This window comes from Vollenhovia emeryi, unplaced genomic scaffold (assembly GCF_000949405.1).
Source record: "Vollenhovia emeryi isolate VEMERY1.0 unplaced genomic scaffold, V.emery_V1.0 DF939172.1, whole genome shotgun sequence".
Taxonomy (NCBI): Eukaryota; Metazoa; Arthropoda; class Insecta; order Hymenoptera; family Formicidae; genus Vollenhovia; species Vollenhovia emeryi.
The window spans coordinates 1128050-1142726 of record NW_011967194.1 but is presented as its reverse complement, the minus strand read 5'-3'; the positions used below and the strand labels follow the sequence as shown (position 1 = coordinate 1142726).

At 45.3% G+C, this 14677-nt stretch overlaps 1 protein-coding gene across 2 annotated transcripts in view; it reads right to left on the bottom strand.

Moving 5' to 3' along the window:
• Window positions 1-14677, bottom strand: part of LOC105563769 — an 80569-nt gene that overhangs the window by 3285 nt on the left and 62607 nt on the right. For both annotated transcript variants that reach the window (XM_012015665.1, XM_012015666.1), the window contains 2 exons: window positions 7321-7637; window positions 6369-6586 (listed from right to left, as the gene is read on the bottom strand). In XM_012015665.1, the coding sequence (XP_011871055.1) occupies window positions 6369-6586; window positions 7321-7636 (534 nt within the window). In that variant the 5' untranslated portion in view covers window position 7637. The remainder of the gene's footprint in view (window positions 1-6368; window positions 6587-7320; window positions 7638-14677) is intronic.

Here is a 14677-nt window from a genome sequence, read left to right as displayed (position 1 = left end):
CGGTACGTCGATGGCATAGCTGCGTTTCGTTTCAAGGATCATAATGAAACCTCGAGTACATCTCCAGCAAATTGATCGAAAAATTTCTCTTTCTTCTCGTTCGGAAATTCCTCTCGGTCTAGCCGCGAAAATATTCGATATACGGAGAATAAAAGAGTTATGAGGCAGAATGGAACCGCGACGAGAATCAGAAGTCCAACATCGAGCTCCCCGATCGCTTTTGTCGTCGAATCGAGTCGGGCAGGGACTTTTCGATTCTCGCGATCTTCGCTCTTGACGAAGTCAACCGCCTGCAACCACGGCCTTCTACTCGACGAGGAGGAAGAGTGAAATTGAATTTCTGGATTATTATCTTGTGATTCCATTTTCCAGCGTGAGACGAGCGTGGTCGCCCTCGGGCGTTCGTTTAAGAGGATCGCCCAGAGCCTGTGGTTGCGTTTTTCCGTCCGCGGTAGCTTCGCTCCGAGATGATTATGTTTCTCCCGAAAATGCTGTTTGTGCAAAGATCTCGGCAAAATTGTCTCAAGTTCTGCACATGATGCGCGCAGTTTTTCACAATGCATCGATCTTCAAGTATGCAAACGCACATTTTTGTTTATATTCTCCGTTTATTAAAAAATTAATATTTATCACGCGAGAACACTGTAACATTAATTATTTATCATATCTTAACTTTTTAAAAAATTATTAATTGGCAAGAATACAATTTTGTCTTTCTATTTATCCTTGAAATGATTCTTAGATTACGCGTGCGAAATGTGCGAAATGTTTTCTCTACGGAGATAAATGTTGCAGATCTTTTTCATCGTCGCTGCTTAACTGACAATTTTCCCTCCTCATTTTCGTTTCATGCGATCTCTTTATTGTATCGTAACTCGCCTCCTCATACTAATTTTCGCTCGTCCCGTTTCTCCTCCCTTTCGCAAGCCGGACCAATTTAATCCACTCCTACCTAGTTGGTTTTATTTTTCCATTACTTTTATATTCTCTCTTTCGTCCATATCTCTCTCTCTCTCTCTCTCTCGGTCTATATTTCTCTCAATCTCTCGGTCTCTTGCAGCCGTGACTAGCCCACAGTTCCGCTTCATCATTTCCGCCACTCATATCATTTGGGCTAACTCACGCGGTGAAATTAATATGCGAGAGCAGCTTGCGAGAGTATATCTAGCATTCTATAACTGCAGAGGAGTCCCGCGAAGCCCCGTGTTACACGCTGCCTCTCCGCCTAAATATTCAAAACCGCCGTTCTTTAATGTAAACGCCCCGTGTCGCAATGAAGGCAGCTTAACCGCGGCTTCTCACCCGCGCCAACATATTGCGGTATGAAATTTTCAGTCCGCTGATATGACGCCGCGTCTGCAACAAGTCGACGCGGAATCAGAAATGTAGAATTCAGCGAAACCCATTATCTAATGTTCGGCGCTGCCGCGTACTTTGTCGATAATCCTTAACCGGAACTTCTCGAAATTTTCATTACGATATCAAGCGATAGCCGAGGAAATTTCATTGGCGGAGAGCGACTCGCGAGACCGAGTTTTCCCGGAAGTTCGCAGGGATGATAACACGTCAGCTTCCCCGTAATTGCGGTAAGCTGAATCGCGCGGTTCGCTCGTTCGCTCGCTAAAGGACTTTCTGGTCCCATGCGGCATCGTCCGAAGGAACCTCTTTGCGCCTTCCCGCGAGGGGTTTCCTGACAAATGGGTGACTCCCGCGGGCACAATGTAGCCCCGCGGCCTCGCGGGAAAATAGTAAAGGCGAGGCTGTTATTCAAATTAGAAGGCGCGAGTGCCTCGCGCGCTTGCAGCTCATGAATGGAAACAGCCACTAAAGGACTCCGCGAAGTAAGCTCCAGGGCTCTCGAGAGAAAAGCCTACTGATAACTGCGTTTCTTCATCCCGGGGCGAGGCCGGAGAATATACAAAACGTATGTACATGTTTCCAATGGTCGCTCGGGCGGAGCGGACACCAACTTGACCGTTGTCGCGCTTTAATCTTTTGGGGAGGCGGATCGTTCGCGTTTTGAAAATAAAGATATCGGAGTTTGAGGGAATCGTCCTCGACGCACGCGAGATTTCACTAATCGGAAATTAGCTTGCACCAAGGTTCAAATTAATCGTAAAGTGCACAGAAAGTGGCAACGACAACATTCTGAAATGCTTTAAAACGCACTCCTCGCGACGCACATAAAGTAGCTCTCCCGAGAAAAATCTAGGAGAAAATAATGCCCTTCCTTTTATATAAACGATCTAAGACCATAGCGGTCATGGGTCGGCTAACGAGCGAGTGTATTCCATCTTTTTCTCTCCCTCTCCCTCTCTTCTGCGAGATATACGATCCACAATTACGGTCTCGAGAATGTTTTTCCGAGGTCTTCTTTTATCAGGCCGCACAATTTAGCCGTGCGTACCGTAGCGAACTTCCCCGGGATGGTTTTGCATTTCATACGAGCAAGCTTTCCAAGCTCGCGCTTGGCTCGCTCGGGCGACACTGCTGCTCGACATTTCAGCCCGAGAACAATTTCAACCCTCTTTCGCGATCTCCTTTGACGACCTCTTCATTTTAGAGCAACTAAGTGCAAACGGAGCTTTCTCGTTATCGCGACACACAGGAAGCCGGTTTAAGAATTTATCACCGCGATTATCACTTGACCTCGTGCCTCTTCTTTAACGTGCACCAATGTCATTTGGACAAATCCCAGAGTAAGAGGTGCTTTTTATTCAATAAATGGCGTTGGCATGAAATATTCAAGGAGCTCAAGAAAATTATGTCAATGATCTTTTTATATCGAAGAATAAGCAATTATTGAACTATATAGCAACACGAATAATTTTTTCCCGGCAGATTATCTTTCCGTTCCGACATTAATAAGAACGGGCGTCGTATCGCAGAAGTTCCGAGAACAGTATCGTGAATTTGTGGCGTTCAGGGCTGATTTTTCGGTGCGAAACCGGCTTCCCGGCGGTGACGATGGCAGCAACTACTATAGGATAACACAGCGGAAGAACTTATGTTCCAGTCGGCGCCGGAGAACTATACGCGACGCGGAATTGGGCGGCCAACCGGATTAGAACGGTCCTCGAGTTAAGAAGCCGTACATTGAATTTGCGCTTCACTCTCCCTTCTACCTCGCTGTTCCTATCCTAGTCGCTCGCCTCGATAAAGCGAGTCCTCTCCGAGACGGCGAATCTCTTCGGAGGAACGTGACCGAGGCAAACTCGAACAATTGGGTCGCCGAACATGCCGAAATTTAATGTACAGGCTGTGAATCGAACGCCGCGCAGGTTTAATTGCATTGCCCAGCACTATATCGCTGCAAACGTCGTATTAGCGTTATTGTTTGCGAAACTGGTAAATCATAGAAACGCGTTGAACAAGTTTTCCATCTGTTACATCTTTTCCGTATCAGGAGCAGACATCGGGAATTTACTATTTTACATTTAGCCGCACACTCGGATATTGCTTGGAGTTTTCGCCGTTTCACCGGAATACTACAGATGAAATAACAGGCGAACTCATAGACTTCTATAGACGGAGCCTTTGTACGAGGGGTAACTGATAATCGCGGTAAGGGGATCACTCGTCTGACTTCGACTCTTTCCGGTGAGATTCGGTAATATTCGGTTCACATTTCCAATACGTGTGCACACGTCCCCTCCAATCATCCCCTCCAACTTGGAGTGGGGATGATCTGTTCGGCCACGCGCGCGCGCACGCTCGCACACAAGCAACGCGCCGTATATACGTGTTCACACGTATTGGAAATGTGAACCGAATATTACCGAATCTCACCGGAAAGAGTCGATGTCAGATGAGTCCTCCCGCGCCCCGAATATCAGACCCCTCTTGCCCAGAGTCGTAGCTAATGCTCCGTCTATAGAAGTCTATGGGCGAACTTTGGTATTTGAGGAAATCTCGAAAATGGCCATATTCTTCATAAGCTGACATGTGATCTTGCACCGAGGTGTATCAAAGTACTTTAACACGAAGGCGTCCTACATAAACAGGACGTGTTCAATTTGATTCAAGCTCTCTTCAATGGCCCATCGACTTTTTTATATCAACACCTCAGTTGATACCTCCAGTCTATGAATTTCCTAAACTCGAATTCATCACATACCGACAGGTGCATGTTAATGCTTGTGAGCACGAACAAGTTTTCCAATTGCATCGTCGTTATGAATCGATATCGCAAAAACTTGTGGCGTATATATAGTGTAAGGCATTGTTCACATAAATACAAAAACAACCATAGATTCGTAGTTTTGAATATTTTAAAGTTAATCTGGACTACTTTGCCGCGACGAAATCGTTGCGTAAATTTGGACCGCGATAATTTTAGACGGGTCAGAGACACGTGAGCAGAATCAGATTGATAAATCGCCAGACCGGCCGTGAAACCAAATACCGACATTTCGAGATGTTACGCTCGCATTATCAACATTGTATCATGGACGCAAGAAACAGTCGCATAATAATTAAACTGGCCCGGCATTAGCCGTAAGCTGCTGATACCAGAAATACAATATATCACAGTATTTGCGCTTGTCATGGATATCTTGTTATTTCGTGTAATCAATGAAAGGAAATAAAAACATCGGTGCTTATCACTATAAGAGTTACACAATATTATACGTGATTACAGAATAAGATCTTACCGTATTATCTTTTATGCACTTTTACGTAATAAATACATTTCGACTGTTTCACGTATAAAATTGCATTTTCCTAAAAACTGTGCGATCAATAAAAATGTTTCCTATGATTTTAGTTCGTTCTCTTTCCGCCTCGCTTGCGATTGTGTCGTAATTTAGGCTGTCGTGCTTAAGATAATTTTTTTCTCCTTGACAGAAACTACGCGATCAATCTCGTGAAAGCTTGACAACCGCAATCTTGTTATCGCTGAATCGTGCTGTTTGGCGTAAAATAGCTAGCTGCGAGACCTACGAACGTCCCGCGATCACCGTACGATTGTCGGCTAATCAGCATTGGCTGATTAGTAATTACTAATAGCGCATTTGGCGACCCACAAAAGGCCAATTTGCGATTGCACCGATCGATTACAGTGCTCCAGTCGGGACGCGCCTCATTCCGATTATCGATCTTCAGGACGCTTCGGGGGTGATGGCCGATTGTTAGATCGCTGCCAATTTCCTCGTCATCTGCTCGTCACGAAATTGCGCAGCGGAATACAAATCGAATGACAGACGGCATTCCTGCAAGAGCTATCGCGACCGCGTACCCGCAGTACGAAGCGATAATTCGTTTCGATAACTCGAGATATTATGCGATTGAATAACCGGCTTTATCGGGGACGGAACTAGCCGAAGCGTACCGGTATATCGTTGATACGTTGTGTGTCGCGACCGAGCCGTTATATCAGTACGCTACGTACAGGGTATCTACGCGATTGTGGAAATTAATATTTCGGTTATACCATTTAAAGCGCGCGGGAGACGATGACAATTTGCAACTATTGTCCAACCAGCTGTTATTGCTTTACGAGCGTTACGCTCTTACAAATGACCGAATGCCGATTGTGGCCATTGTAGAGAATATTGACCGCTGTCGGGAACTGCTGTCCGCCTGCACCGCTCTGAAACTTCATTGTGCAAACGGTAACTGCGCAATATTATCTTCGTTGAAATAACAGCTTGTCGGAAAGGCAGTTTGTAGGCAAGTAATAACATGCAATTATTTATTAAGCCAGTTCTCCGAGATAGATGTGGTCGGTATTGTTACTTTTAGGACGTCGCTTCGGATGGCAGCATCCGACGATTTTCCAGAGAGGTTTCTTAAACGTTCAAAAACGCGACTCGCGACACGAATGAGCTGGCAGGTCTACACGTAACACGGATCAACGACCGGAGAGGTCGATTCCAACACCGATTGACGATACGATCGCTCGTAGATACTTTATTCAGGTCAAGGAATTTGATTTCTGTTATTTCGGACCGCGTGGGATTTTAGGATACACGAGAGATATAGAGAACGCGTTTAATTAAAATAAATGGTCTTAGTAAGCACGGATTAATGTTGAAATGTTGAAATTTTAATTTATAAAGATGCCACGTCACATTATCACGTTATTACTAGATTAAATGTATATTAGGAAATAATAAATTCAACGTTGCTTTGCGCGCGTTTATTTTGCACGTATGTATGCGTGTTTAATTTTGTGAAAATTAACTCGGATGTCACGGAGCGAGAAATGATTACGAAATGATTTACTATCGAATTTGTGTAGCTCCAGGCTGGGCGATGTGGGAAACGCGGCAATATCATTAGCGGCGCTTCCCTTATTCACTCTACATCAACGTGAAGCGGAAAAAGCGACATATAACCCGATGATAAACTGCGGCAAATCTTACCTGCCACGTTTTTGCAACCGCGACGTCGTACGTCGGCGGCGGCGACGTCATAGACGGAATGGCGGAGTAAAGGGGTTGCGACCTGATCTGCGAATTCGACCTACTCGTCCCGGTCTCGTTGATGCTCGCGTATGACGGCGTGTCCGGTATGGTGGCATACAGAGCTTCCGGTATGGTGTTCTCACGAATCCCACCGCCGAGGATACTCGAACCCGAATCTGCCGATCGGAAACAGAAAAATACAACATACTTTTTCTCTCTTTCCTCGTTCTTAAAGCCTGTGTCCACGATCCGGTTATGATGATGGCATAATATTCGGCGCACAAAAGCTCGTTAAAGATCCTGTGTCCACGCCTAGAACTTGGTCTAAGTTCTAGTTTTGTGATATCTGTAGCAGATCAAGCTTTTATGGAATAGCTGCAAGTTGATTGGCTACAGATTTCACGAAACTAAAACTTAGGCCAAGTTCTGGCATCGTGGGGACACAGGCCTTTAGCGAGCTTGCGCCGGATATTATCATCATAACCGGCTCTAGAGCTCCAAGTGGGCCCTGGCCTCCCCAACAAATTGCCTCCATCCAAGGCTCATTGTGTGTATTCGCAACAATGAAATTTTACGGTGAGGGGTTGTTAGCCTCTCGCTAACCCCCTTTTCGGAGAACAGGGATACGTGTGACAGGATACTCTCGGTAGTTGCGCCACTTCTCTCCGGAAGAGAGGCAGCGTCCCCGAGAAAACAGCGGTATCCGTGGGTGGATTTGAACTCGGATCTTCTCGTTCATTTCTTTACTAAGCAGCGCACATTTCTTTGCGTCACGCTCGCCACACGATTTAATATTTATTATCCAACTACTTCGAAAGAATCTGCTTTAAAGCATAATAGACATTTCCGAATGAATTCTTTCGACGTCGTGATCATATTGACAAAGTCCCTGCTGAATACGTGGACTAACCGATGTAAGTGTAATGCGACTCGGCTCTATCGGCGCTTCGAGTCCTCCGCGAGTGACTGAGCCGTTTCTCGTGCTTGCTGTTCTTCACCGTGGGCCTCGCGGTTTCCGTCCCCGTGCTGCTGCTTCCGGTCTCGCTCGACGTTCGTGTCTTCGGTACCCGTCCATCATCGGGTTGCTTCCTCGAATCCTTGTCCTCTGACTTGTTGCCCTTCGTCTTCGGCAGGAGGATGGTCAGCTTTCCCATGACGATCGAGCTGTTTCGTGACTTGGACAGGTCCGAGCCCATGCCACAGACGCATATCTTCTCGTTAGGCATTCTGGAAAAATCCAGGTGGCATTTTAAAGAATTTATCCTAGCGGAGCCGTGAGAATAGGCGTGGATATTACGGACCGGACGTGCTCACAGACGAGCTGCAGCTCGGTGTCAGTCGTTTCTCAAAGAAATATCTTACGCAGGTCTATTAAAATCGCGCGGGGATAATATCACGGCAGGAGAAAGCGTGTCAGAATATATCAGAATAAAATTTTAGAAATATCTCGCAAAGCGTTCACTCCACGAGGATCCCACTTTAATGCTGCCACATGCAAAGCACGAGCGAAGGAGCAATTTATATTAAAAAATTATACAGTTTCATAAATAACGTAAGTCCCTGGGACTTAATGACGTCGAGATTCGTAACGGTCCCTAGCAATCCGTTACAGCCGGCGCGCACTACGCTCTGCCAAACAACGTTATCGACCTCGTGCGCCGCGCGCCATTATTAACGACCCTATAATGGCCCTTAATTGGAATCACTTCGTAACGTTTATTCGCAATAGCGTTCTCGCTCAGCATCGCTTCTCGCGTGACAAACGCGATTATGCGAGTTCGGGACATATTCATCGGGAAAAAAGAGCGTGGCGAAACTTTTAACGTGCTCCCTTCACGAGGCCCCACTGACAAATTCGATTGTAGAAAATTCCGATGGCCGGCTCTTTGATTCGTAGATCGTACAGTTAGCTATACCGACGAGGCTGTCGGTTCCCCGGAAAAGGAAGAGAATATACCCGAGTCGAGTATTTGGTCCCGAAATGGGCCTCAATTATTCGATTCCGTCTTCATTTGGTCCAACGATCAACTCCGAAGTCGGTTTGAAACTCCAATTTGAGACCCAGATGAATAAAAAAATTCTGTTTAACCTCATTCGAACCCTCAAAGAGAATGTAATAAAGTATTTCACCCTCTTTGAAATCTCTTAGGCTAAAGAGGATCCATTGAACCTCTGTTGATTACACTCGCATTGGCCCCTTTACCGCTAAGGGCCTGAGCAGAACGGCTGTCTTGTACTCTTAAAGACAGTTATTGTGCGTTACTTCAAGACAAAGGCTTAAAACATAAAACATTATCTTAAGGCTGTCATAAAGCTGTAAGATAGCTATTCTGCTCAGGCTCTATAAGGGAAGTAGTGACTCTTTTCAGGTCAAATTTTGACCGTTTTCTTTGTAGTTAAGCAACTTAACATTTCAGTTAGTGCCTCTTAAGTGAACGTTACCGTGCGTTACTGAATATCGACAGAACTAATTGAGAAACAAATCTCGGGATTGGTTTTAACTTCGGGACACGGTGGGCTACAGCTGAAAGAAAAGGAAAAGCGTGCCTATCATATTCCGTATGCGCATTCACTTGGATCACTCCGTGCACGGAATCTTTAATATCGCGATTCAATTCGAACTTTTCGGAATAAATCATCGATCTGCCAAATCTCACGATGAGAAGAGCGGATGCTGCTACTTCTCAAGAGAGAGAGAGAGAGAGAGAGAGAAAGAGGACGAGGGCAAAGTCGCTCTTTTTATTTGACTTTTACCGAGGCGAAAGAAGAGAAGGAGGATGGCCCCTTAATTCCCGAGAAAATCTTATTCCCCGCACATTTGGGAAGTCACTTCTGGGAGAATGAAGTCAAGCTAGTCCGCGTCGGATCGCGCAATCCCGTTTTATATCGTTGAAATGAACAATGCCTCTCAGTATCCTCATCGGATTTCGTCCTCGAGCACTCTTATCCTCTCAAGATTAAAAGGACCGTCGCCTTCGCGTTTATTATCCTTCCGTCGTTTCTCCCCTAAACCACTTTCGACCAAGTGCTCGATTTAATCCCGTACTTTCGTGCCGGGCCGCCATCGGTATCGCTCCAGAGGTCACAATGAAATGTTTCATAATACACTGCGGTAAACATACATTAATAATTGTATGAGAAAATTTCAATTCAACCGAACCAGAACAGGAGAGATACAACAGAGATTGCAACGGAGATAGGAGCATCGGAACAGAGACGAGCCACATTTCGGGCTGACAATAATCTTATTAGTGTTATTGTGTATAATATGACAAGTCGCAGGCACAGGCACGATGTGATAATAGACTAGCTTTGACATTCGAGGCGCGTGCAAACATCCCGAGAATGCGTTCGCGCCTGGCAAAGTGACGCCCCGAGATAATTTCGGTTCTCGTCCGGTTCGGGCCGAAAGGGCCAGGAGGGACGAGCACGAGGCCAGAGCAGGGGAATCGCTACATGGAAATTGAATTACGTGCCCTGCTGCGAAATGAGCTGCCAGGGACCTTGGTTAGTTTCGACGACAAACTGCTCGCTACAGTACGCAAGACCTGCCCATTACTCATCCCGCTGCTGAGACCCACCACGGAACTTGTTCCGCGCCTGACTTTAGACATATATCCAGAGCTCGTTTCCCCAAAGGTACCGCTTATTCGTCGGGACTTTTTGGGATGAACCAAGAATACAGGGGGGGAGTGGACAGTGTCTGCCCATGTGGGGTAAACTCCACTTTAACAAACGAATCGAGCGACACAGAGTTCTGTTTTAAGTATAAGCGGAGTTTACGAGCACATCTCTTCTTTTTTTTTTAATTGAGTAAAACTTTCACGAATACCGATAAAGCCCGTGATATTTCCAAGGGTATAATACGACGCGTCGTTTTTATTGTGGGTCGCGTGGGCAATTTCGCGAGGGAGTGTTTTCCACGGCGTATACGCCGCGGATGATGAACGCTACGTTATTGGTCTTACGACTCTGGAAAATTTATGAGCAGCGCGTTTTCTCTACATACGTGGGAAGATAAAATCCTGTAAATGCGTTATATTGAACAATGAAATATAGAGCAACTCCCAATGGACGCGCATTGTGTCCCAGATGTTCAATAAAAAATCATTAATCGATAAATGAGATTTTCGTGTTACAAATGCAGGAAATAGAAATGGGACGAGCCAATATTTATAATTAAAATCTCTGTTGAAAACATCAGCGAACGTAATCAAATACATCGCTGCCAGTCGTATCTCCTTTCTGCTTCGAAGCAATTTAACGTTTAATTACAAAGATCCAAGGATCGCTTTAGTTGCAATTAACGTCGCCGACATCTTCGATGCGGGTACGCGAATGACTCTTCCCAGCGGCGGTTATCGGGCTGCATTGATATCGACAGAGACGAGAGATGGGCTTTCGAGTGATAATTATTACAATGCCGAGGCACACAGCTCGCGTTTGAAGCGGACAGCTATGACTGCGAAAGGCTAGAGAGATTTCCCTTTCTGTCAATAATATCAGACAAGAGAAACGTACACGAATTACAAAAATTACGCGAGATCGCACGATCTTTGCGCTAATGAGAGCTGTTACACGGCACCCTTAATCGGGATCTTAATAACATCCGTAGTTGAAGTGCTAGCCAATTACAGTCATTCCATTCTTCCGAGAAATAGTTGTGATTGGCCAGTTTTATAACTAAGGATGTTATTAAACCCGATTAAAGGTACCGTGTAAACGTAGTCGTAGAGTGCTGTTACACGGCACCTTTAATCGGGTTTAATAACATCCGCAGCGAAGAGGCTGGTGGCCAATCGCAGTCATTCCATTCTTCCGAGGAATAGTTGTGATTGGCCAGTTTGATAACTGCGGATGTTGTTAAACCCGATTAAGGGTGACGTGTAAACGTAGTCGACACGAAGTATCGTAATTTGTTCTGAATGTACAAAAGGAGGAAGACGTAAAGGACGAAAAGAGACACGAAAGAGCCAGATCGAAGATCATTTGAGCGGCAAGCGGTTTACGCGAGTCTCTGGTAGTCTAAAAGTGGAAATGATAAAATGTAAAGAATTAAAGGGCATAATAGCTGTCCAGTTACATTGGACGTATTTCACGCTGTGCGACACACGAATTAGCCGGTCTTTTTTATGTTCCCTCAGTAATACTTTATATTGTATCCCATAGGAAAATCTTTGTGGCGCGGACGCGATACGTGTTTTGATAACTGCCTGGAGCTAAAGGCGCGCGATGAGAACAAATACGGGAATGAAACCGCGCGGTTTTCCCTCCGCAATTTCCGTCCCGCGAGAGATTCGCCTTACCTGCCCTGCCCTTGGAAATTCTCGCGATTCCGTAAAATGTAAACAGGAATCAGCGCGAGGCAGCCTCTCCCTTTGATCCGCGCCGGGATTAATTCGTTACAGTAGAGAGGAAGGAAAACACGTAGCGCCAGCAACGTCGACGTTAATTAATTTTGTCGAGGATCTTCCGCGGGATCTTTCATTTTTCGTGCCCGCTCATGCGGTCCGTCTAGCACCGTTGACACTGAACCCCTATCGCTGAGAAACAATTAAATTATCTAAATATTTGCAATATCTGCAAATACCAAAGCGCAGATAACAACCTTCGCAAAGTATCGCAACTATGCTACGATCACGGAAAATTTGGTGTCGCTGCATAATTTACATTGTTATATTCCTGTTCAGTTTACTGTTATGCTCATAGTTTAGTTTATTGCTTGTTATTCACACGTTCTCGCTGAATTATTTATCTCCGCGCGACGTATTTCTCTCGCCTTGCTCATTATACGGAAAAAGGGAGAGCATCTAGCGGTAAAATATTCATAAATGGATTGCGCGGTTTTGTTCCAACATTTTACATCCTTGGTACCAGCGTCGGAGGTCTCTCTAACTACGTCCTCGAGCGATACTCGAACATCGTGCGAACAAGAAGAACATCCATCGTGGATGAAGCCCGCGCGGCTCAGTTGAATTCTTTCGCGCGATACCCCCGCGCGCAGGCACGAACGGTAGAAAGAATCGCATACCCGCCGTGTTAATTAGAACCCGCGATATGGTCTCCGGCGGAGGCGCCCTCGATGAATCGCCGCCAGTTTCGTAATTAATTCGCGGATGCGGTGGCTGGAATCTGCCGAAGAAAATTCAGCGCACGAGTCTACGCTCTTCGCATAATGAACGCCAGGCGCTTGTCCCGCGCGGAATTAACGTCGCGAACATTCCCGCGATATCGAAAATAAGCGATCTCTTCTTTCCACTTTTCTCTTTTATTTTACGCTTTTACATTTTAGACAAATGCAACGACGTCTTTTTATCCGCGCTGTACATCTCGCTTAACGCATTGTCCCCATTGTACGACAGAATTTATGGCCCCGCCGCTCCGCGAAGGGCTCGGCGCGTTTCCGCGTTTCTTGCTTTTCTTCCCGTCGACATTTCCTCTAATATGTATACGATTCGCGTTGTTTAAACAGCAAACATCTCGCGCAACAGCCATTCGTTGTTATTCCCGTCACTTTTGGCCTCGCAATCTCTCGATACGCGTGCATTCGAAACGTCTCGGAATTCTGTCAACGGCGCGTCAACGACTGCTAATGAGATTAAACGTCGCTCCGGCAAAAAGCCGAGAGAGGGTGAAGAGAGAGAGAGAGAGGGATTGCGGTATCCGGTCTCGACGTGGCGCGTTAAATTTGACGTCGTCAAACGACGGGGTAGCTGGCCATTATCCGCTATTCTCGTCGCAAATATCTCGAATACTTGGGCTAAAAGAATCAATAAGCTGCTCGTACGTCGGCATCTAAATTGCAAAACAACACCCGATGCAGTGCGGGACCGGGGGGGGGGGATGCGTTACCAAAATATTCATCCGGACTGTTCGACGTGGCGACGCGCGGCGATACGCGCGGGTGAACTGGGTCATCGTGAAATATAACATTTTTACGAGGATGTACGGTATACATGTGTTCGAAAGGAGTCGCCAGACTCGTCCCAATGCGCCACTACTGGGCTCTAATACGATTATACATTCGTTTGCGGCCTCAGTCGCGAAACAGAGTATTTCGCGTTCGAGAACAGACGACGAGAACGCGCACTACGTTTTGTCCGTTTTTTTTTTCTTTTGGTCTCCGCTGACACGAAATATCAAATGGCTCGAACTCGCACGAATGAAGATAACCAATTCTCATTGAGGCATAGAAAGGGTTTTCGGTAAGCGCGAAATAGGGGTTGGTTTCCACCTGTTCCCGAAGTCGAGATGCTACGCAGTAAAGAATAGTGTTCAAATGTTAACATTTCTTGTGTTACCAAGATTTGATTATTATTTCAATGTAAAATTAACATAAAACAGATACGATATTATTTTCACTTTTATGTGTTACATTTATGTCAACATAATAAACTGACACTTTATGTATGTCATTAAAAAATTGAATATTATCTTGAGTTCTTTTAACACGACTATTTCATCGACATTTCTTAAAAATTATTAATTTTAACTATTCTACTTTGTAACTATTCGTACAATTTACTTATTCCGTTTTTATCGCACTCAACGTTAAAAGAACATGAACATAAGTGTGAAGTACCTATAGTGTCAATTAATTAACGTTTATAATTTGTCAAAAAGTAACGCACGCGATGACTGTTATTTTAACTTATAATAAAATTTAGAGTGGACGTTTTGGGACATGTAAAAAATGTTAACATTAACATTTCATTTTGTACTGTGTGATTACGCACTCATGTAAAAGAATCCCCTTCGGCCAAGTTTCTTTAGAGTTCTTTGCACTTGTAAATACTCGCTTTTTCTTTATTGCTCGTAATGTAAGCGACAATGATATTGCGCTGCCCGAATCATAATTGAAAAGAACGCAATCTCCAAGACGAGAACGTGTGTACGAGAAACTTGACGTGTCACGCAACAGTGTCTAATTTCGCTACCTTCCTCGATGGATTTAAACACCGTCACACGCACGGAACCTTTTCAAACGTGTACGTGCGCCCGACCCAATTAACTTTTTCGCAGTTCTGTGCACTCGTAAATTCTTGGTTTTCCTCTATTGCTCGTAATGTAAGCGACAATGATATTTGCGCTGCCCGAATCATAATTGAAAAGAACGCAATCTCCAAGACGAGAACGTACGTACGAGAAACTTGACGTGTCACGCAACAGCGTCTGATTTCGCTACTTGTCTCGATGGATTTAAATACCGTCACACACACGGAACCTTTTTCAAACGTGTACGTGCGGCCGACCCAATTAAGACCGAT